At 44.4% G+C, this 25,277-nt stretch overlaps 1 protein-coding gene across 2 annotated transcripts in view; it reads left to right on the forward strand.

Moving 5' to 3' along the window:
- atrnl1a (attractin-like 1a) overlaps positions 1–25,277 on the forward strand; it is a 274,339-nt gene that overhangs the window by 122,972 nt on the left and 126,090 nt on the right. For both annotated transcript variants that reach the window (XM_072390520.1, XM_072390521.1), the window contains 3 exons: positions 1,430–1,523; positions 9,398–9,450; positions 23,700–23,794. In XM_072390520.1, coding sequence (XP_072246621.1) covers positions 1,430–1,523; positions 9,398–9,450; positions 23,700–23,794 — 242 coding nt within the window. The remainder of the gene's footprint in view (positions 1–1,429; positions 1,524–9,397; positions 9,451–23,699; positions 23,795–25,277) is intronic.

The raw sequence follows: 25,277 nt of genomic DNA on the forward strand, positions 1-25,277 counted from the left end.
ATTGTTCCACAGCTGAGCTCGTCACGTTCTCTGCTGTTATCGTATCTCTCCACAGCCATCGGGTGAACTCTGCTGTTTTCGTGTTCAGAACCAGGAAGAGTTGGAAGGTCGGTGGCGTCCCGGCTTCCTCAGACCACATGTCAAAGGGTCGTTGGGCAAGGCTCTGATATGTGAATGATGGGCTGTGACTGGTTATGTATGGAGTGGACTATAAAGAGCTTTATAAACGCGCTCCAATCAGAGCTGAACAACATCTGAACACGATGAGCTTCCTCAGACTGAACATGTTAATCTTATAAATGAAACATTTTTGTCTTGTTCCTTCTTTAAATTTCAGTTTTAATGATGCATGTCGAAAGATTTGCAGTTTTTTTTCCAGCCTTACATCGGTGTGATGGCAAAAAGAAGCACAAATGACAGAAATCCATGTCTTTCAGGACAAATGTTCATTGAATAATGTTAATTGGTTTCAAGGGGACCATCGGCACATTAATTTGATGGACTGAATCCAGTTAATGACTCCAGAATTGTCTTTGTATTTTATAGGAGAGAAAATCTTTATTTAATATTTCCACATCGTGGAAAATCTTTTGTATTCTTCATTCAAATCTCAGGTTAGCGCCATAGTGCCATTTGTCTAATTCCTCTTGAAACTGACTGAAGTGGCGTCCATCAACGTGGTATAACAGTCTCTAAAGGAGGCCTCCGTTAACGTGGTTGATGTTCTCCAACAGAGCACTAAAACTCGTTAGCGAGCAGCATTATCAGCTAAATGTGGAGAAAACAGAAGTTGGACAAGTTTCACAAACACGAGCTCACGTTTCCTCACTGAATTTGCTCAGTTTTATACCCCCAATCCACCCAGGAAAGTGTGCAGTTACAGATCTGAGGGGTCCAGCACTCTTTTAGCGGGAAGTTTTAGCCTGTTTTAGTCAAACCGACACGAATAAAAACCTCTTGGATTAGAAAATGATCGAAAGTTTCTCAGGTGAGATCAAGTGAAAGTGCATAAAGGTAAATTCTGAATACTGAAGGATGCCTTGAGTTTCTTTTTGCTCCCCTTTGACTCCATCTTGGATTGTTGAGCCTTTCTCCTCCACTTCCCCCACACATTTTATCCTCCCTTTCCTTCCTCCCACTCTCTCCTCCTGCTTTTATTTCCTCACCAGGAGCATTATGAAGCACAGTTTTGGGATTATTGTGTTCATACGCAGAGTGCATGTCTTAGTGCTGGATGCTGAGCAGCTCTGTTGAAGTAGCTGAGGATTAGCGTGTGGCTCGAAAGGCAACTCAGCAGTATTTGCACAAGTTAAACAAACGGCTCGAGAAGAATCTCATCTTGGCGAGAAATTCTACTTTGAGATTCCAAAAATAAAATGGTGACACGTCTCTAATCTCCTCTCCCTGTCTTTTTTTATTTCCTTTGCAGCATGCAAGTGTAACAGCCACGCCAACGTGTGCCACGCCAACACGGGGAAGTGCTTCTGCACCACAAAGGGCATCAAGGGAGACCAGTGTCAGCTGTGAGTGCACCGTCTCCGTCTCCCTCTGACACAGAGAGCTGGCTGCAGGGGTGTCCCCAGCCATCAGAATCTCATTTACAGATTTTCTTTTTGGGGAAAACCGAGGCGCGTACGACTGGAAACGAAAGGGTTTGACTCCAAAGTCAGTTTTTGGTTATTAGGAAGATGGAGGAGTGTGTGTTTTCCCCTGACTGTGCCAAACCTGACCGCTGCAGCACTACAATATTGTAAATGACTGAGCGACGCACCACAGAGACGGACTGAAAACTGCTGCATCAATAAATCTAGAAGGCAAGGTTTGAAGGCAGAGACGGGGAGTGTGTGTGTGTGTGTGTGTGTGTGTGTGTGTGTGTGTGTGTGTGTGTGTGTGTGTGTGTGTGTGTGTGTGTGTGTGTGTGTGTGTGTGTGTGTGTGTGTGCTGGTTGTTTTCAATGTAAAACAAAAGCAACACACACAGCATCAGGATACAAAAAGACATTTCACAGCTGAGACATTTCTTCTGTTTAATCATAGTTCCAAATGTGTCACATTTACAGAAAGATTTTGGAAGAAAATCAACCTGATATTTATCTTTTATTATCTTCAACTTTAACTGTTTTCATCAGTTTAAGGAAATAAGAATTGTTGGAAGGAGCACGTTGTGCAAATAGCTTCAGCAAAGATTCTCTCATCAGGACATGTTAAATGAATAGTTTTTAGATAATCTGGTCACAGCTCAGGACATATTACACTTTATTTATTAGTATTTATCTTTATTCATTTAACGAATAACCAAAATGTAGACGCGGTGTGTAAAAAACTAAGTGAACCCCTGATCCAGCAGCTTCAGCAGCAGTGAGTAATAAACTAAGTGAACCCCTGATCCAGCAGCAGCTTCAGCAGCAGTGAGTGTAAAACTAAGTGAACCCCTGATCCAGCAGCTTCAGCAGCAGTGAGTGATAAACTAAGTGAACCCCTGATCCAGCAGCTTCAGCAGCAGTGAGTGTAAAACTAAGTGAACCCCTGATCCAGCAGCTTCAGCAGCAGTGAGCTGCAGTGATGGTTTCCTGTGGGACGTTATCAGTCTCTCTCATGGTTCTGGAGGAATCTCGGCCCTCTTCTCTCCAGCGCTGCTTCAGCTCATTGAGGTTTGCAGCATTGGTTTCTGCACAGCTCTCTTAAGGTCCCACCACAGCATTTCAGTCAGGCTGAGGTCTGGACTCTGACTGGACCATTGCAACACCTTGATTCTTTTCTTTTTCACACATTCTGCTGTAGATCTGCTGCTGTGTTTGGGATCTTTGTCCTGTTGATGAGCCAGTTTCAGCCCAGCTTTAGCTGTGGGACAGATGGCCTCACATCTGACTCTAGAATACTTTGGTATCCAGAGGAGTTCATGGTGGACTCAATGACTGCAAGGTGCCCAGGTCCTGTGGCTGCAGAACCAGCCCAGATCATCAGCCCTCCACCACCGTGCTTGACAGCTGGTATGAGGTGTTTGTGCTGATATGCTGTGTTTGGTTTCCTCCAAACGTGCTGCTGTGCATTAGGACCAAACATCTCCACTTTGCTCTGGTCTTTCTGGTCACTTTGGATGTCTTTCCTCCTTGGCATCGTGTTAAAACACACCTGAAAACTGACAGAACTTCTGCTTTTATACAGCTGCTCACACTGACTGATGATCAGTTAATCAGTGCATTGATCAGCAGCAGCCTGGCTGCTTCTTTACCCTCCTAATCGAATATTAAAGATTAGAGTTGTTTTTTTTTTACCAACTTCTTCTACATTTAGTCATTGTTGTTGTTTTTGTTGCTCATCTGAGCTTCTAAACCTCTAAGATCGGTGTTTTTAACGATGTCCCAATGCATGAAACCTTAGAACTGGGGGTGCACTTTGTTTCTCATCGCTGTGTACGAGTCACACTAATGCACACAAACATCCTGAATGTGACCCCTCTGCTCCTAACTTGAACTCTGACCCCCACCACTGAGGTCCTGGTGCCACCCCATCATAACCTCTCAGTGATCCCAGACCTCAGCTCTGCTTTTGGCATGACTCAGAGGCAGCCTGCTCCTCACACTAAGAGAATATCTCCACATGCTTACTGTCAACTCTAATCAGTGTCGTTCTACTCTCAGTGAAAGATAAAAGACATGTTTACTGATATCACACCTGTACCAGGAACCTTTTATCCATGTTTTATTGCATGCTTAATGTAACTCTGCTCCCCCAGCAGACCACAGCGCTCAGGAGCTAAAGTTTTCTCATCTCGTATGCAGCATCCGTGTTGGTCCTCCAGTCCAGTCTGTTATTAAGGCCTTATGGTGCTCCACAGCTTCATCCCCCTCACCCATGATGTTAAGCTGAGCATTTCTGCAGGATCTCTCCACAGAGTGCTCTGACTCCTGTCCATCTCTGATTCACTCACCACCTCAGAGTCATCAGGAGGCAGGACTCTGAGGTCGACAGTCCCCCGTTTCTACCTGCCACATCAGACAGGGTGCAGCCAAACTGAGTCACCATCCAGGAGACGCACCAACAGCTGTCCTAAACAGCCTCTCATTCAGTAGCAGGCAGTAATCACTTGATTCTCGAGCTTTCAGCTTGTAGACCTTCTTGTCCAGCTTGCAGGGTAAAGAAGGGGAACTCTTAAATATTTAATTGTTCTGGTAGAATCCTCAGAGGCTGACAGAAGAAGTGATGTGTTCAAAGCCACTGTGCTGCAGTCTTGTTCACCTTTGATTTGCAGCGACAGCCGCCTTCTTCCTCTCTGTCTAAACGTCCGTCTCTGCTCGCCCAGTTGTGCTCGAGTCACTCCTGTTTGTCGTTGATTCAGAACACGTACACCCCCCCCCCCCCCCCCCCATGGGAGGATGCTCTCAGGTTGCAGAGGGTGCCTTTGTTTCACACAAAGATGATGGATAGATAAAGCAGTTTTCAGTCTTTTTGTGTTCATCTCGACGCATCATCTCATCTCTGTCTCCTTTGCATGATTCGTACATTCTGTAATGTAGGATAATTTCCTCCGAATCGAGTCCTTTGGACCAGAGATCCAGGTGATGCTTTGACTCATCCAGCAGTTGCAGATGAGCAACAAACCTTGTTGTCAGTGATGGCCTTACCTGTAAGACGAGTTAATTAGAGCCTAATGCTCAGATGTTTCGCACCCTCAGACAGTCGAAGCTGTTTTAATTGGGTTGAAGCGGCTACAAATTAAATGAATATAGGGTAATCTATTTAAATCAAACCTGAGGTGTCCACTTTACTTCTGTTTGTTTTCTGTCTCCTTTCATGATTTTTCGATTGTGTTTGTTTGGTTTTAATTGGCCTCCCCCTGAACCGCAGACAGCTCCACTAATTGACTGCCAATTTGTGTCTTTGACTGACTGTCAGGCGCTGTTTGTGTGTCCGAACGTTGTTGTTTTTAGCACAGAATCATAGCTGTATATGTCAAAAATATATAGATGATACAGCTGCACACAGGTGGGACCAACATCATCTTGACCTTTTACTCTCACGCTGTCACAAGTGCTCACAAACGCAGTGTGAGTGTGAAGCTTTGCTCGTGCAGCTGAGTCACGGCGTGTTTTGAGTGATGAGGCGGTCCGGTCTCACGTGGCCCTTATCTTCTCCCCATTAGGACTTCAGCAAGCAGCTTAACTGTTTGCCCCTTCTTTGTTGGAGCTCTGCATCCAGGACTTAAGTCTCCCCCCCAAGAGAGAAAAGAGCTCGTCCCCCTTGTAGCTTCTCATTGGCATTCTGCTTATCCTCCTTCTCTGTAATGCTGCACACTGGATTTAACACATAAATATATGTTGTGGGGGGGGGGTAAATCATGCCCAATGTTGTTCTCACAACAGTGAATATTAAATGCATTGAAAACCCTTCCTCTTCTTCAGGTGTAACTGTATTACGTGTCTTTGAACAGAGGCAGCAGTTGATTATAGACACTTTCGAGCTGATTAGCTCACTTTTATGGTTTTAATTTAATACTATTACAGTAATACCAAAGTGTAGGTAAGCTCTTTGTTGTAAACCTGTTTCAGAAAGATAGCAGAATGATAAGCTTTGCAACCATTAAAGCTCACATTTAATTAGTTTGTTCCCTGCGGGGTGAGATCAGGACCGCCTCCAGAATCATGTTGTGTTGCAGAAATGACCAAAACCCTCTTAGGAAAATCGCATCATCCAGATTGACATGCCAATAGAATAATGAAAGAGAAAAGCCATTTTGCTTCTGTCAGTCACCTCTTTATTTAGCCAAACAAAAACCGCATGAAATGGCTTAATTTAAAAGGAAGGTGCTTTCGGTTTTGGCCTCCCTGCAGAGGAATCGTCTGATAAGAAATGAGTGAAGAGTTGACACAGCGGGTCACGGCGTGAGTGTGCTGTCAGCCGCCTGCTAATGCAGAGGACCGGCGTGGAGCAGGTTCAGGCTTCTTTAGCAGCCGCTGTTCACCTCCGTTCACACAGTTTGCTGATTAAAAGATGGGATTCTGAATTATCGTATTGGGTCGGGTCTGACGTAATTCACTGCATTTATGACCTTAAACCCCCGTGTGCTGAAACGGGCTTACTGTGGCGCTCAATTTATTCCTTTGTGGCGCTCGGCTCGGAGCGACTCCAAAGCTTTTAAAGTCGGAGCCGTCTGCTCTGCATGCCGACTGTTGGTTTAATAAGCCTCTTCCTTCTCCTCTCTCGCTTTAGTTCCCTTTGTTGCTTCGTCCCTACCTTAACGGGAACCTCTCAGCCCGCAGTCCGCTGACAGAAACCATTAAACCAGTTTAAGTTCAACAGTTGGGGTAATCCTCGTGCATTTGGAGATCTTGGAGTGATCATCAAGCTGTAAATAAATGCATTAACTTGGATTTGATCGAATATGATTACCAAAGACTGACGTTAGGGTTGTTTTTGGCTGCAGCACAGCGAGATGATCGATATATATGACCTCAGTGATTCCAGCTGTGCCCTGAAACTGCTCCAGCTGCACGATGTGCACGAGTGAAAACTTTATCAAACGGCAAACAAACACGGAGGCGGCGGCGGCGGCTCAAGGGGGAGAGGGGGTCCAGTGATCCGAAAGAGTCCTTTAAAAATACAGTGAATCTGATCATGGCTTCCAGTGCAATGAAAAAACGAGGAACATGGACAGAGACCGTTAGCGGTTGGGCTGCACGATGTGGGGAAAAAATCCAAATTGCGATGATTGAGGTCATAAATAAGTGATTCACCTTGTATTCTGAGCTGAGTAAAAGCTCATAAATGACTGATATTTCTCAGCTCAAACACACAGCAACTGTCGGTTTGTGGTGTTGTGTTTGGTTTTGTAAGCTAGTCTAATCTGTGCTCTCGGTGCTGTCTGAGGTTCACAGCACCTCTCTCTAAAGGCTAAATATCGCCATAGAACAGAGGCGGCGTTCTGTTGGGCCACCGGTTCTGTGTCGCTGGTGCTGCTCACTGGAGGGATTATTTATCCCTTCTGGCCTGGAAATGTCTCCGAGGAGGAGCTGGAAAGTGTCTCTGGGGAGAGGGATGCCTCAATTTCCCTTCTGGACCTGTAGCCCCCTGCGACCCGACCTTGAATAAGGTCAAGATAACAAATTGATGGAATTGCTGCGCAAGAAATGACGGAAAATAGTTAGCAGAGCAGTTTTAAAAGGAATTTCATGACACCAAATGATCTGAGAAGCTGTTTTTTGATGAAGTACCAGTTAAAAGACATTTTTCTTACTCTACAATAACAGCTAATCTGGGGTCTTACCTTCGACTTTACCAGGGCAGCGGCAGCCACAGCAGGATAAGACACTCCTAAAGATGCCATCACCTAGAAGACGGACAGATATGCAGCCCCTCGGTGCCGCTTATCTTTACCCCCACCGTATACTCGACAGTTACAACCTGAGCTGCCACATTAACAAAACCGCTTGCTACCATTTGTTCTAACTTGATTTTTAAAATGCGAGCGCTCTGGTATGCGTTTGGAAGAGATGCTCAGCTGAATATGGGTGCTGTGTGAACGGGTGAAGGACTTGAACGGATGCTTTTAGGTGTCTGCAGGACAGGAAGACCTTTACATTAATCCAGTTGGCATGCATTCACAGGTAGGTAGGGATGTAAATCCTCTTTACTTCCCCAACACGCAGCACCTAAAAGATAAACGGTTGGAGCAGATTCTCACCAGGAAGTGACTCCCTCCGTCCCTGCCTGCCGTTACTTTCCCAGTGTAATTAATGTCTTTTAAGCCATGCAGGTCTCCTCCATCACTGGAGCTGCCTGTTAGAGTGCTCTGGATAACAGGAAGAAACCGGAGTTTCTGGGGAAAGCAAACTGAAAACGTCTTCACCGATGTGGCCGCCTTCTAAGTATTCAGCAGCATTGTGAAGTGGTCTTTAGACGCAGGGATGGGGTCATGCAGGGCACTGAATATAGCATGACTGCATTGGCTTGTAAACACAGAAAGAGGCTTTCGCTCATAGCCGATCTCTTGGATTGCTGCTGGATGGATTTGTATTGGGTGCAAGCTGCTAATAAGAGACGTTCATATGCTAAGTTAGACGAGTTTCCTTCACCCTGTTCCCACACAGGATTTCTTCTTCTTCTTCTTCTTCTTCTTCCTGTTACAGTTCACTCAGTCTTTATTCTAAAGGTTGATGATTGCTGTTGTAATGTAGATAAAACTTTTCAAAGTAATCCCACTGAATGTCCTACAGAGCTGCACATGTTGCTATCATCGCTCCACTCGCAGAGGAAGGTTAATAACTCCCGATTTTCTCCACAGGCAGGAACTAATTTCCTTTTTGTGACCAAAAATGCTTCAGGTTCACATTATCCATATTTCCACTTTAATGACCTCAACAGTATGAACAGAAATTATTTTATGATTTAGAAAAAAATAATAAAAAAGAGACTTTACTGAGTTCTGGAAGTTGAAACACATGAAAAATCAATTGTCTACATTAAAAAAATCTATTATTTGTTTGTTTATTATTTAACTGTGTTGTAGTGAAGGTTCCTGGTCATTAGAGACATCATCTTAACGTAAAGATCAACCATTTTATGTCTGAAAACAAAAGTTTGCCCTCTGACAATGGACTAAACTCTGTGGTCACAGGTGATGTAGAAGGAAATGCTTTAGTTGGACACAAGGGTTTATCTAACCGCCTAACTCAAGGGATGATCCCGTGGTTTGTTTACTCATCCTGTGCTGAGTGTCTTGAGGCTGCAGTTTACTTTTAAACATGAACACTACCGGGGGAAGCTTCAGAAAAGCTCAGGGAGGGATGTGAGTGGCCTCCAGTGCAGGAGCTGTTTATGGAGAAGTGGTCTGAGGTTGTTGGATCATTCCCAGGAGAAGTTGAGGCTGAAGATCCTTTAACCAGAGCGTGACTGCTTGATTTTGGGGGAAGAAAAAACTACTTTTACCTTAATTTTAAGACAAAGCTGAGATGAAATCAAGTGTGAAACCTGCAGAAGTCGTGGAACTGGTTGTTACTGCTATGACTCAAAGCTCAGTTCAGCTGCTGTTCTCTCTCTCAGGGAGCTGGTTTAAACTTTCAGTGCCATCATTTAAGCCTACAGGCGTTCAACGTGCACGCAATTCCTCCGGCGTCTGTGAGCTGTTTGGTTCCCTCATTAATACTGCAGTTGTGCATGTTTGAGCGTGTGCTCCTGTGGGAAATACAGAGCAGCTTTGGCTAGACAGGACTGTCGAAGGAAATCACCTCACAAGCAGCTCAGGGAAGACGCTACCTGCAGCAGGGGCCCTGACTCACGTGCACACACACTCCTTAACAATAAGAAGAGGTCTCTGTAAGTCCATCACCACTTCTGCATGCTAATATTACTGCTCTTTGTTTCTCCTGTTCTTCTTTCTCCCTTTTCCTCTGTCGTTGCAGATGTGACTCGGAAAACCGATACCTGGGAAACCCTCTCAGAGGAACCTGCTATTGTAAGTATGTTTTGTGTCCCCAGAAAAGCATTTGATTAAAACTTTACTCCAGATACACGGCTCAGAAGCTGAAGGCATCCTTTGAATTTGAACCAATCCTGTCTTTACATCACCTGAGCTGTTAAACTGCCTTCCATCTTACGCTCAGAACTGTGCAAAATCTACACAAAACACAAGTTTCAATGCGGCTGTGAACTTTAAGAAGTGTTTTTAAAGCTACGGCTGCAGTATATTTCCTGCCTGAACCACTCTTTCACAGTTTGAGCCTGACCAATCCTGCGTTTCCATCATGGAAAATGCCCGTGTCGTCACGGCAGAAACCTGCTCATTCAGGACATCCAGAGCGTCAGCTGACCGGCTCATGATGTTGCTGAGTGTAGATGAGAGTAGCTGAAGCTGCCACCAGGAAAGATGGGTTATTCTGCTTATTCTGGCACCGTGAAGCCTTTTGTTTCTGATTCTCCTCCCTGATAAGTGGTTTTCTGAAGTTCTCTACAGTAAAACATTTGACAGATCTCTGATCATTCTCCCTGAAGCTGATGGGTCAGCACTCGTTTTGATGCCGAGTTGGACAGTTCTGAAGCCCCTTTCTTAGTTTGCTCGATGCAGACCGATAGTTTGACCCTTTATAAAAGAGATTTTTCCTCGACCACAGCATGTGTCGTGGTTGTTAAAGGACTGAGAAGCTGCATCACTAAGTTTAAACCACTTGCTGCCAGCTGAAACATTTGAATCCCTGCGGTGCTTTCACACTGTTTGCTTTGTGGTTTTGTTTTTAGATTGTAGGAAACAGATTTAGGAATAGAGCCAGAGATAGAGACCCATCATCAGCTTCTTCTGCCTCCCCTGCCGAGTATTACAGGAACTGATAATGGCAGCAGAGGTTTTTGTTTCACGCGGTCGTGACCTCGGCTTGCAGTGAAGAATGTCGAGTAATTTAGCAGCACATTCAGAAACATGAGGGGATTATCCAGCCTAACAGCTGAATAAGTCCTCTGTGTGCATTCCACAGCAACCCATATGGTCATTTAGGGAAATGAATGTGAACATTTATGATCTGAAGCCTCTCTATCCAGTTTATGTTGTTCATCTTTCTGCTCAGGTCAGAAAAAGATTGAAGACACGATTCAAACCTTGTGTGTTTAAGCTGATTCTGCATCGTTCGCCTGGAGCCTCGTCGCTCACTGAGCCTTCTGTTTGCATTTGTTTTGCGAATATTTTCCTACTTGCTGGAGGTGGAGAGAGAGAGAAAGATGTGTTCCTGTCCCAGACTTTGTTTTCCTGTTTCCAGATGCTAGCAGGGATCACATTGACTTAGCTCATTTGCAACAAATTGCCGGTTTTGCTTGTGGAGGGCAGACGAAGGTGGAATGCTGAAGACAAAACAGATGTTTTGTGGCACGCAAGCCGGCTCACTCGCTCTGCATCTGCATCTCACACACACACACTTGTAGAGAAAATGAACTGCCGTCATTATTAATAATATTACAACAACACAGGAAGTTAAAGTCCTGTCAGTGTCAGTAAGCGGATAGTTTGAGAGGAGATTCTGTCATGTCAGAAAGGCCTTTAAGCACAGAATAACACTCTTAACTAACTTACTTTAAGATGCTGTTTGAGTTCAGAACAGTGCAGTTGGGGTTTGAGAACATGCAGATGTTCCTGTAACATTCCAGTAATCGGCACCAGTGAGTCGAGACGATGAAGTTCCTGCGTTGACTTTACCTGCAGGCTTCAGGAAGATGCTGGAAGGCACTAGATGGCACCAATGCAATGCAATCACTCAGTGTGCTTCAGATAATTCATAATGTATACAGACACACAAGCACGGGCTTTAAGGGCTCTTGGTCTGTCCGTACGGGTCTTCTTGGTATCACTATGGCTGCAGCTGAAGAGCTAAATGTTTTTTTCACGTGTGGTTGACTCCATTATGCTCCATCATTAATGTGACATTATGGGTTAGGTCTGTTTGAATAAGAGCGTCACACTCTGATGTACGTATGCACATGTGTGTGTGTGTGTGTGAATCACAGATTTAAAAGCCAGCCATTTCCTTGTACTTTGAGGAGAGGAGCTGCAATCGTGGGTAAAGTCAATATTAGCTTTAAATGTCACTGGATGTGAGGGGCTGATAAGAAAAGCTTCATCTCTATCATGTGACGTTACCTGCTGAGGACATGAGAGAAGTGCTGCCCCACACTGTGAGGGAGGAAGTTAGACAGTGTTGTTTTTAATGTGTTCAGCTTGGATATATTTTAGCCTCAACATTCAGCAGGAATGCATCACAATGAATAAACAAGGAAGTCTCGTTCCCGGTCGATATTCAGTTGATTAAACTTGTGGCCTGAGACGAGCCGAGTAAACACCCTCACCAAAAGAAGCAGCTTAGTGTTGAATAAAATGCACCAACTTAGTCTTTCTCCAGACATTCATCAATCCCCAAAAATTGTCTGTTTGTTAAAATGGCATATTTAGAGATTTTCTGTCCAGTGGCCATAATCTCCTCTTATTTGCAACTCCCCGACAGTTTTACCTCACATTTTGGGTTCTTCAATCTGAATATGGATGAATCTTCTCCCCTCCGCTGTTTGCTAACGCTTAGTTTGGAAATCAGGAGGCTCAAGACACACAGACAGCTTTGTTTTGGTGGATTAACATTTGTTGGAGCTGAACAAATCACTTTTTAGGAAGCTTTAATTCGCAGTAATACAACTAGTTGTTGACTCGTCGGCTTCAGTAACCTCCGCCTCACTTCCTTGCTTCACCTGTGCTCATTTCACTCAGTGAAAGCACCTCCAGAAGTACCTCCAGCTTCTGCTTGTGACACGCTGTGTGTCCCAGAGAGGGGGGGCTGAGGAGAGCTCAACCTGAAGCTGAGCCTACAGTTTGAGAGCAGAGACTAAAACACAATCCATGGTTAGATAAAGTTGGATAGAAAGTATCCGAGTGAAAAAGGGAACCTTGAACCTGTGTTAGCCCAAACTATTCATGTTTTTCTAGCCATAACCATGTATTTTGTAAGTTATACCCCCCACCATTGAGTGAGTGACATCTAAGATGGATAGATAGATACTTTATTCATCCCGAGGGAAATTAAAAGTATTCAGCAGCTACATAGACGCCCGAAGGCAGGTTAGTATCAACAGCAAACAGTTAGTAACAACAGACAGCAGGATGTAAGTGTGTTAAAGAAATAAATATAAAAATGTGAGATGTGCTCATGTGCAAACAGTTCTGATAACCATCGTTTAATCGTGGCCACTCAGTGAAGAGTTCTACAGTCTTATGGGCTGTTTGTGGAGCAGCTCAGGGACAGCATCCCTCCTTTTAATACTGCCCCCCCCCCCCCAACAAACCACAGCATAAAAGAGACACAACAGACGGGTTAAATATCAGACCCTGGTCTTCTCAGGAAGTAACTCTGTCCTTTATGGTGGACGCTGTCTGTGTTTACAGTCCGGTCCAGTTTGTCATCCAGCTGCAGGCCCAGCAGGTACTTATAGGTCCTGAAATGGGCTGGAGAGGGAGTCTCTTTCTTTTTAGCCTTACAAACCAGACTGTGGCAAATATACCCATCAGACAGATAACTTTAGATTAATTTAAGTGTGAGAGTTGGATAAACCTTGTTCCTGATTGCCAGCCCTAAAAAGTTAGTTGCAGTCTGTTGATAGGATTGGTTTCTGATGCTTTTACGTATGAAACTCCAAAGCTGTCACGATCACGCTTGGTTGTTGTTGCTTTGGTTCCTGAGTCTAAGTTGAGGGCTGAGCAGGTTTCCTGGGAGCCTCGGGCTGAGTCTGACACCTGCTCCTCGTCTGCCTTCATCAAGACACCCCTATAGGAGCAGCAGGAGCAACCAGTCTTCGCCAGATTGCCTCACTTCCCAAGTGAAGTGCTCCCATCGTTCTCTCTCCATGGCCTGGCAGCCTCATGCCAAGACTGGCACCCGCTGTTGGAGTACTAACGCCAGCCTGCTTCACACACCTGCCTGCTCACCGTGCCACTGACTCAGAGCCACTGACTCAGAGCCACTGACTCAGAGCCACTGACTCAGAGCCACTGACTCAGAGCCACTGACTCAGAGCCACTGACTCAGAGCCACTGACTCAGAGCCACTGACTCAGAGCCACTGCTCCACAGCCGGCGCCCTCCCCTCTCTCTTGGATTCCCTCCTGGATCCAGTAAGGATGAAACCTGCCTTTGCATAGGAACATCATCACTAACTACCTCTCTCCCCCCTCGGAGTTACCTGGATTCTCCTGTCAGTCCACAATCGCCTCAATAAACTCGTGTTAACCGTTATCCTCCCTGTTTCCAGCGTCTGCTCTTGGGTCCGAGAGACTTTAAGACGGCTAGCAACCTAGCTGTGACACAAACAAAGGAGGTATGTTGCACATCTGTTATTAAGGTGCAGGATAAGGAACGAATCCAAGGCAGCAGAATGAGTTGCTACATGCTGTTTAACTTGCAAAAGCATTTATTTGTGATGTTTCAGTCCAAGCCCTTTATTAAGGGAGATAGTTTTTCCCCCTTTCTCCCCCTGTTGAGGGTCTAATATCAAAGGGAGTTTGTTCTGCTTCATGTGAAACAGTCAGAGGGAATCTGTGATTTTCAGTAAACCAAAAGATTCTGATTACATGGTCCGATTTTATGACCAAAGTTTTCAACCGGTGGAAAAAAATGTGACTAATAAATCCTCACGTCGCTCAACCTTTACGTTCATATATGAAACAAACAAATGTCACTTCATATTCACCTGCTCCAGAGTTTCAACTACAGAATATCATACATGTCCCCTGCAATATACAGTAGGTGTACAAGCATTAATCACACAGTAACTCAAAGACCAAACAGGAGCAGAACAGATGACTTCTGTAGGTCAAACCACTAAATATGTAAAAGAATAGCCAAGAAAAACTTTTGTCAATTCGAATACATACGTAAAAAACTGTAAATTAACGCCTTAAGCATCTATCTGATGTTGTCTCGTGACTTTCTGGTATGTGGACGACGTGTTTTTTTGTCCCAACCCGGAGAGGGTAGTGAGATCCTTCCCCAAGTGGAGGAGTTCCAGTATCTCGGGGTCTTGTTCACAGTGAGGGACGAATGGAGCGGGAGATTGACGGCTGATCGGTGCGGCGTCTGCAGTGTTTCGGGCTCTGTACCGACCTTTTGTGGTGAAGAAGGAGCTGAGCCAGAAGGTGAAGCTCTCTATTTACTGGTCAATCTACGTTCCCATCCTCACCTATGGTCAGGAGCTGTGGGTAGAGACGAAAGAACGAGATCGTGGATACAAGCGGCCGAAATGGGCGTGTCTGGGCTCTCCCTTAGAGATAGGGTGAGAAGCTCAGTCATCCGGGAGGGGCTCGGAGTAGAACCGCTGCTCCTCCGCATTGAGAGGAGTCAGATGAGGTGGCATCTGGTTAGGATGCCCCCTGGACGCCTCCCTGGGGAGGTGTTCTGGGCCCGTCCCACTGGGAGGAGACCCGGGGAAGACCCAGGACACGTTGGAGAGACTATGTCTCTCGGCTGGCCTGGGAACGCCCCAGAAGAGCTGAAGAAAGTGGCCGGGGACAGCTGCCCTCACGACCCGACCCCCGGAGAAGCGGCAGATGATGGATGGATGGTGTTTCGTCCTTCGAATGAAAGCAATAGGAGGTTGTTTGTTTAGATGCCCTCTAAGAGCAGCAATAAGCTACTGTTTTTGGATGATAGCGATAGGATCCCTTTCAGGAAATATCTCCCAGCTACCTCTGGAGAATACAGCAGGATGAATTTATTCCGTCCACGTGGCACAGACTCATCTCCTCAAGAGGCAGAAAACACTTACAGGCCATCAGAAGTCCAGGGGAAGAGGTTTGCCTCGAGCTCCTCAAAGGTTAGCAGGAAGCTATTACCGAAATCAAACAAATGCTCAAGGTTGAGCAGCTAAATATCCTAACCAATCCAGCACCCTTTAGTTGCAGTAGATATCACTCTCTCTGCCTCTTTCTCTCTGTCTGACAAACTGTGTCCAAGTCTGTTTTAAACAGGGTCGTTGAGCGTTAATCAGTGCGGTCTCAAATGCCCCATAATTGGCTGATGAAGTGCTATTTGCCCCCTCATGTTCACACACTGGATATAACAAACAGATGTTAGCCAGGCCTAAACCTCTCGCTGCTCTGGTTCTGCCTGCAACAAAAACAGAAAATGGCCTCGATCCTAAGAGCTTGAACTGGACGACTTCTTGGATCTTGAAGATCTGGAGGACTGAGAATCTACCCCGACACATGGTTTCAGGTGCAGGATGAGCCATCGGCATTTGTTTAAGCTCCATTAGTTGTGCTTAAACAATAAGCAGTTTGATGCAGATCATAAGCTTTAGGCTTAACTTGACGATCAAATCTTCATCTTGTCAACCAGGATATCCAAAATAACAGAAAACGCTTTCAGTATATTTCTAATTTAGAATAATTTCCTGTGAATACTTCCCTACTGAGATCTTCTCTGGAATCAAACAGCATCGTTGGTTGTTTTAATGTGTTTTTTATTTTAAACACGAGTGTTTTTCTGCCACGGTTGGATAAAAATCAAAATTCTTGGATCAACAAATGTTTCTGGAAGAAATTTCCTTCAAATCTGTTGATTTTTTTGATGAAATATGTTAACAAGATAGAAATTAACGACACAACCTCCTTGTTTTTCATCATTTAAGAGTGAAAATGGAGCGTTGAAAGCACTTTTAGTTTAAATTGAGCGGCATGGTTTTATCTGAAGTGTTCAGAGACATAAACATCTCTTCAGTGCATTGCTGTAAAGAAACCTGAACGATGAAGTTAAACAACATGCAGATTAATAAATATTGTTTTATAATGTTTGCTGCTGAACCTTCCCTGTCTTTTTTTTTACATTGTGAATCAATGGGCAGAAATTGTTTGACGCCTCAGCAACAAATCTGAGTCCATCTTTATAATCGGGTTCGGCATCTCTTTGGGGGAGAAACGCAGATTGCTGCTTTGGTTCAGTTAACGCTGTCATCTCGAACCACCAATCAGCCGCTGAAAAGCAACTTAATGAGTTTGCCCCCAGTCAGGCTAGCTTTCATTAGCAGGCACGACCAGGACGAGGATTTAATGAACCACTGTCATCACAGCCAGCTGTAAGGGACGTCTCATTAGGGGGCAACTAAGTGTCCCACCACTTTCACTATTAAGACCAGCAGTCCTGTGAATTACCAGCTAACACCAGTTAGTCTACAGTCAGCTGGGAAAGCTCAGTCAAGCGTAGGAACAGTGGCTCCAGTGCAGAGAAACCAGTGACAGACGTCAAGAAAGACTGAATGCGTCTTTAACTCCACTACACATGGTTGGAGTTGTTGTTCAAGTGGTAAAATGATATAAAAGATCAATTAGATATGTGTTTTGAGCCAAATCCGACCAAAAATCAGCCCGAGGCTGTTGGTCAGGCTGCGATCGCTCAGCTGTTCAAGATGCCTTGATGTCTGCCGACAGGCGGTCAGTCTGGACTTCTTTCAAGTGTCCACTAACAGTATGACAGACTATTAAATATTCTGACTGATATCGGATCGCTTTGACTTGTACTTGTTACTCATGACGCCATGCAGGCCTAAATTCTAGGGAAGCACAATTAAAATGGAGAGCATGGAAGTCTCTCTTCAGACGAAATTAAATGATGCAACTTTTGGTGATTTAACGAATCGTATGCACTCCAAACTTCTTTGATGTCAAGTTTTATAGATTAGCTTAATTTTAACCTCGGGTAAATACTGACATCTGTACGGACAAAGAGCTACACTTTGTTAATCTGAAAGTCAGATGGTTTGCTTCAGTCTCCATCAAAGCAGAACCGGGCGTAAAATCTAGTAAAATCTAGTTTGAATCACCTGAACATTGAAAAGGGAATTAATTTATATCTATTTTTACATTTTCCTGTCTGTTAAAGTCTAATCTGTAACTGTTGTCATGTTAACTTCCTTCATAATTGATGATCTGAAGTCTGTTTTTGATTAAATTAAGTGCCTGTCACAGCATGACAGTGTATCATTTCCTTTCTTTGACATTATTATTATTCCTGTAACTTTTCTGCTGTTTTTAGAATCATCAGATTTCTTTACCTGCGTCACACCTATTAATAACTTTCCCCGTCTCATCTTCATAATAATCATCTCTTTACTTTTACACACACACACACATATACACTCACCAGCCACTTTATCAGCACCTGTTTACCTGCTTGTTAACACAAACAGCTAATCGGCCAATCGCATTGGCAGCAACTCAATGCAATCAATTCAAGTTCAAACCGAGCATCAGAATGTGGAAGAACGGAGATTTAAGTGGCTTTGAACCTAGCATGGTTGTTGGTGCCAGACGGGCTGGTCTGAGTATGTCAGGAACAGCTGATCTGCTGGGATTTTCACCCACAACCACCTCTGGGTTTACAGAGAACGGTCCGAAAAAGAGGAAATATCCAGTGAAAAGGCCTTGTTGGTGGGAGAGGTCAGAGGTCAATGGGCCGACTGGTTCCAGATGACAGGAAGGCAACAGGAACTCAAATAAGCACTCGTTCCAACCAAGGAACGCAGAACAGGTGGAACCCTGAAGAAGATGGGCTGCAGCAGCAGGAGACCCCACCGGGTGGCGCTCCTGTCAGCTAACAGCAGGAAACTGAGGCTAAAGTCCATACAGGCTCACCAGAACTGGACCATAGAAGGTTGGAAAAACGTTGCCTGGTCTGACGAGTCGGTGATACGGTCAAAGCGTGGATCCATCCTGCCTTGTATCACACTTTGGGCCCCTCAGTACCAGCTGAGCATTGTTTAAATGCCTGCCTGAGTATTGTTGCTGACCATCTCCATCCCTTTATGAGCACAGTGCACCATCCTCTGATGGCTACTCCCAGCAGGATGAGGCTCATATCATCTCAAACTGGTTTCTCAATCCAACAGAGCACCTTTGGGATGTGGTGGAACGGGAGATCATAGATGTGCAGCTGACAAATCTGCAGGAACTGTGTGATGCTGTCATGTCAATATGGACCAAAATCTGTTGTTCTGGAGGATGAGGAAAGGCTGGTCACCCATGATTGACCAATACTCCTTTGAGATATCATGCAATTCTACTACAGGACCAAGAGATTTCCACGGTACAGCTGCCCAAAGCCTCATGCAGCTGCCTCCATGCTTCACAGTTAGCGATAGGCTATTCTAATCACAGGCTTCCTCCATAAATATGTCTACCCTGAACAAAGAGAACGGATGATGGATGATTCATGAGAGTCGATGACATTTTCCCACTTGTCCATTCTTTACTTTGTGTGCTCTTTGCACCATTTTATGAATTTTTCAACATAGTTTAGGGAGGAAAAGGTTTGTCAGCAGCAGCCTGGAGCTGTATATCCAGCACATTGAGCTCTGGACTGAGTGTTCTGGTTGATTCTGGGTTGGTAAGATGTTGGTTTCGCTGGGATTTCTCACCACAATGCTGTTTTTAAATGCTCGGTGGTCGATGAGTCGTGCTTCCTAATGTTCCTTGTTTTTGTTATGCTGGCATGACTTTGAATGATTAGCAAGTCAGAAAGGTCATACATTTTTACATATGCTGATACGTAGTTCATTAAAAAGAATAAACATCTCAGTTTATAAATAAAATGCATATTCATGAGATTTTTTTACCATTGGGAGCCAAACATTAGCATAAATATAGAGTTCAAAATGTGTCATATTTCATTTTTTCCTCCCAAACCCCTTTTTTTTCCCCCAAAATGGTCAAACTAAAGTGTATCGTGGCAGTTTTATGTGAATTAACAAACCAGTTGAGACACTGGTAACTATGACCGAAAAACTCCTGAGGTCATTGTTTTGCAGACAAACGAAAGCTTGCTAACCTTAGCTATGTTTGACTCGATTTAAAGTACACCGACCATTGTTATGCACATTCTGAAACTGCCCTAAAGCACCCTGGAGCTGAGATACAAAAGTTCACAACTTTGGTTTCCAGCTCTGCACAAAACCGGTCGCTTGACATCTTTTTGGGCTTTTGATGCGGTCTTTGTGGCGGGTTTGAGTACATGTGCAGTGCAGAATATACCAAAGTCTTTCTTTAAGCAGAGCTTGGACCAATTGTTCTTGATCCAGGCTCAGAAACGGAGGTAACGGAGCCTTTTCTGCAGCAGCTTGGCCAGAGTTGGCCTCTGTCCGTTACTGGTTCGCTGTCAGGAACACGCAGGGCTGTGAAATGCTTCGTTGGAAACCAAATAATGTGTTTCTAGCTCCAACTACGGTGTCCAAGATGACATTTTCCACCTCTAATCTTCTGCCCAGGCAAACTCATCTCAACCAGGGCATATAAATGTAAAGATTATACCTAAACATGGGTGTTTTTTGGTGTCTGTGGTTAAAACACAGTGAATTTCTAATAGATTGAGGTCACTTATAGTTCCTTAAGCTTGCCTCGACCCGCAGTCGGGTCCTTTTTTTATCAAACTTCACCTGTTTTCGCTGCACGGCGAGGTTTGGAAAGTGTTGCGAATGGAAGATAATGAGTTGGTAACACCCATTAAATGAAATGTCAATGAGAGACTCTGACAGGCTTGTTTTGGATTCCTATTCGACACAGACTGCTGGAATATCAGATTATGTTCCGGGTGTGGGCTTCTGTATTCTCATTCCTCATCAGGGTGTTTTGTTTCAAATAGGCTGAATCAGCTCACATATTATGGTAATAAGATCACTCGACTGTGAAGTCGAGAAATTGGAAAGAACTATTTCTATTTTAGTTCTTCTGGGGATTGTTAATACCTTTAGTGATACCTTGATGCGATTCATCTGGAGTGAGAATTTGCACATGAATGCATGTAATTGAGATTGCTTAAGTGAAAGTGCTGTCAGATTTCTCAGATGGGATTTGTAATTAGCTGAGATGAACTTTTAAACCTGGCTGACGTTCTTGTTCCGCACAGCATTGCAGTCAAACATGCACAGAGATACGTGCAGTTTGTTTTGGTGGTGGAAGTTTCTCGTGCTGTTCTGGTTTAACAATGCAGAGGAACGCGAAGCTACGTGCACATGAACTGGCTCACAAGCAGGAAAACGATTGCAGCAATCCTTTCAGGCACATACATGCTGTATTTATGAAGAAGTAAAGGCACAAACAGTCTGTACACATAAGAGGAACATCCTCTTTGCAGCATGTGAGGAAAAATACTCTGATGTTGTGCTGACGACCCTTTTGGGATAAACAACTTAGCAGCAGCAGAGCACATCTGCCTGGGAGGGAGGGGGAAAGAGGAAGATGTTAAGGAAAAATATCGTCTTTGATCTGATGATATCTGCCGTTCGGGCTAACTTACCATGAAGGCTGAACAAAACAAGAGTGTTTGTCAAACATAATTTGCTTTCGTCTCGGTGACGCCTCGGGATTATTCCGCTGAAAGAAGGTGGGAACCAAACATCTCTTCCTGCTCCAGCTGCCACCACCTCTCTGCTGACTCCTCACACTCGGCATTAGACAGCAGCACATTACCTGTAACGGCACTAAAGGGTTCGCTTTCCGGTGACTTTCTCACAGTTGTCTGTGTGAGCTACTGTGCTCATAAAAACCCACATAATAAAGACAGCTTTTCCACTGATGACACCACAGATACTCGTCTTGTTAGGCCGAACATTTATTGGTCAGATGTTGCCAATCCACATTATGAATATTGTCATCAGTCACATTTTTGCATCCCCTTTAGAGCAGTATAAATAATCGCAGCTTGTTGAACAATGTTGCTGTGTGCAAGTGTTGTTACAGTCTCATGTTCTGTGATATTATCAAAGCGCTCGGTGGCTGTAAATAGATTCATACTTCTGTTGTAGCCTCCCTTTAATAAGCTCCTCATACTCTTGGATCTCATGGAACATCCTTGGAACACCTACATGTTGGCTGATGGGATCGGTTGGTGGGAACCTGGTGTTTATGCATTTAGCAGATGCTTTTATCCAAAGCGACTTACAAGCTAGCATCAAAGCTAACAATAAGCTACATAGAAGGAAACCACGAGTCAGACTCTGTCAGAGGCGACAGTATAGAGATAGAGTGCAGGCATAGAGGGAAGTACAGGGTAGGAGATGCTCTAGTCTTAAAGAGTTTCTTGAAGATAGACAGGATCGCCCCTGTTAGCGCTCGGTAGGTCGTTCCACCATCGTAGAACGACATATGAAGAGTCTGGATTGTCTTAAGCGTGGTGTAGGAGCTGCTAGACGACAATCCTTTGATGACCGGAGGGACATAAGCCTTTGCAAGAGCATTCAAGTAGATGGGAGCCGTTCCATTAAGCACTTTGTAGCTAACATCATGACTGAATTTGATGCGGGGGGCTAAGGGCAGCCAGAGGGGCGACTTGGGCTCTTTTAGGCTTCTGTTCCACGTTCTGGACCATCTGCAGAGGTTTTACGGCACAGGCTGGGAGACCAGTTAGGAGGGTGTTGCAGTAGCCTGACCATGGCCTGCACCAGGAGCTGGGGGGCGTGTTGGGTTAGGTATGGTCTGATCTTTCTTATGTTTACGGCACCATTGAGCAACGGAGGCAACGTGATCTTTAAAGGTCAGCAGGTCATCAATCATGACAAGTTTCTGGGTACCTTTGATGGAGCAAGAGATAGGGATTCAGTCTGAGGTGTACGGCTGGTTTGGCTGGGAAGACGAGCAGTTTTAGTTGGAGTTGATGGGCTGAACCTTAACAGATGCTGGTGGTCTGGTTGGAAAAAGAAAAGGTTATTAGTCTGTTAATCTGCCTGACATGCACGCATTTTAGGGAAGCTACCACCTGAAGCACCTGAAGCAAGGTGGTGGAGAGCCTCAGACTTCACAAGTGTCTGCAACTGATCCTTCCCTTGAGATAGCAAAAAAATATATAAAAAAAGGGCTCAGGTATGTTTAAAAGTGATGGAAGCAAATGTGTGAAACAGGCAGATATTATTTAAGAGGAAAAACAAGCAAATCAGGGGCTACTCGAGATAAAAAAGAGATGATGATGGTGATGACGAGCCTGGTAATTACGATAGAAATCCCAATAAAATATAATTACTCACAGAATTTTCTTCAAATATCACTGGAGGATAAAAAAATACCCAAAACAATTTAAAACATTATATTCATGTGGTTAAATAACCACTTCATTAGATGCTTTTGTTGCCTTTAAGCAGCAAATAACGCGATCCCCCTTTAAGGATGGTGCTGAAATGACAGAAAGGGCGCCAGTTTTAACCAAACAGCCCTGTGAAAAGAGAAAATACAGCCTCTTCTCTGCAAAAATAACCTAAATAGCCGCAATTCACATGTTTCTGAGTCAAAGTACCTGATGTAACTCCCTCCTTGTTACATCAAATGTATTTTAACCACAGGAACTCTGAGCTGGGGCTACAGATCTTTACTTTTAACACAAATAAGGGGCTTTACAGAGTCATGGGGAGACGATTTTCCTGGGTTAGAAAACCTGGTATTTCTGGAGTGAGCTCTTCTCTTTCCGTTTTCTCACATTTTAATGGTATTGTAGCTCAAAAACTCCTGTTAGCAGGTGTAAGCAGCATTAAAACTCAGCTGTTTGTCCTGACTTTAAGCCTTTCATGCAACCAGCTCCAGGTTTTCATAGGACTGATGTGTTAAAACGACGGCTTCTCTTTGAGCTAAAAATAAAAGATCCTAACCTGAAAGGCCCTTTACATGCACACATTCAGACCTGAGGGGTTAGCAGTCGTGCTGATTAACCAAAAGCATCCTTTCATCCTGTTACGCTCTCCCCTCCCGTCTCCCCCCCATCCTGCAGGCAGACAAGGTGACCCGGCGTGGGTCCTGCTGTCCTTCCAGACGTTGATTCTCTGGGATTCTCTCCATACGTCGCTCATTGTCTCACTGACAAAGAACTGCTTCCAGACACTCAGCGGGAGCAGCTTTCAGAAATGATTAAATCTTTCAGAGACAACATTCATGTTTTATTGATCCATCCGTTGGCCTGTCCATGGTGAAGGCACCACTGTAACGTTTATTTTTGTCACTGACTGAGATCTTTTACCAAAACACTCAACCGCTGCAGCGTTATTCGTCTGGTATTGACTTGCGGTCAGGGTCCTCCATGTTTTTACTGCAATAAATCTGTGTTTGGGAGCTTTTATGTCATTTTGAAGCCAAATGCATCAAATACATTTTGATTTCTAACACAATCATTTGCCCTGAAGCATTTAGTATGTTCTTTCTCTCTATATTGTGTAGACAACCTGCTGATTGATTACCAGTTCACCTTCAGCCTGCTTCAGGAGGATGACCGCCACTACACTGCCATCAACTTCATGGCCACACCTGAACAGGTAGGAGGCATATTGTGTGTGGTATTTAAGCTGAAGTTGTCATCTGCATGATATCCATTTGAGCTGCTCTTGGGATGGTGTAGCTTTAGCTTTTGGGCCACTCTTTTTTAGATTAATTAAAGGCTTTTATTTTTAAGAAATGCTCCCAAATAGACAAAAGATTGTAATTTGTGACAACATACGGTAGAGAGATTAGACAGATAATGAACCAGAACTGAGATATTATAAAACATTCAGAGTCAGATTTGGTCTGAATAACCATTAATTAGCTTGAGAAGATGCCCTACTTTTAGCTTAAGAAAACCACAATTTATTTAGTCGTCTTTAGGCCAAGTTTTATTTTCTTATGTTGTTAGAGCTACAGCAGGGAAGTCAAACTCTGGTCCTCGAAGGTCGCTGTCCTGCAGGTTTTAGACGTTTCCCTGCAGGTTTTAGATGTTTCCCTGCAGGTTTTAGATGTTTCCCTGCAGGTTTTAGACGTTTCCCTGCAGGTTTTAGACGTTTCACTGCAGGTTTTAGACGTTTCCCTGCAGGTTTTAGACGTTTCCCTGCAGGTTTTAGACGTTTCCCTGCAGGTTTTAGACGTTTCACTGCAGGTTTGAGATGTTTCCCTGCAGGTTTTAGACGTTTCCCTGCAGGTTTTAGATGTTTCCCTGCAGGTTTTAGACGTTTCCCTGCAGGTTTGAGACGTTTCCCTGCAGGTTTGAGACGTTTCCCTGCAGGTTTTAGACGTTTCCCTGCAGGTTTTAGACGTTTCCCTGCAGGTTTTAGACGTTTCCCTGCAGGTTTTAGACGTTTCCCTGCAGGTTTTAGACGTTTCCCTGCAGGTTTTAGACGTTTCCCTGCAGGTTTTAGACGTTTCCCTGCAGGTTTTAGACGTCTCCCTGCAGGTTTTAGACGTTTCCCTGCAGGTTTTAGACGTTTCCCTGCAGGTTTTAGATGTTTCCCTGCAGGTTTTAGACGTTTCCCTGCAGGTTTTAGATGTTTCCCTGCAGGTTTTAGACGTTTCCCTGCAGGTTTGAGACGTTTCCCTGCAGGTTTTAGACGTTTCCCTGCAGGTTTTAGACGTTTCCCTGCAGGTTTTAGATGTTTCCCTGCAGGTTTTAGACGTTTCCCTGCAGGTTTGAGATGTTTCCCTGCAGGTTTTAGACGTTTCCCTGCAGGTTTGAGATGTTTCCCTGCAGGTTTTAGACGTTTCCCTGCAGGTTTTAGACGTTTCCCTGCAGGTTTTAGAAGTTTCCCTGCAGGTTTTAGACGTTTCCCTGCAGGTTTTAGACGTTTCCCTGCAGGTTTGAGATGTTTCCCTGCAGGTTTTAGACGTTTCCCTGCAGGTTTTAGACGTTTCCCTGCAGGTTTTAGACGTTTCCCTGCAGGTTTTAGACGTTTCCCTGCAGGTTTTAGATGTTTCCCTGCAGGTTTTAGACGTTTCCCTGCAGGTTTTAGATGTTTCCCTGCAGGTTTTAGACGTTTCCCTGCAGGTTTT

This window comes from Leuresthes tenuis, unplaced genomic scaffold, assembly GCF_036924035.1.
Source record: "Leuresthes tenuis unplaced genomic scaffold, fLeuTen1.0.hap1 SCAF_8, whole genome shotgun sequence".
NCBI classification, from domain to species: domain Eukaryota; kingdom Metazoa; phylum Chordata; class Actinopteri; order Atheriniformes; family Atherinopsidae; genus Leuresthes; species Leuresthes tenuis.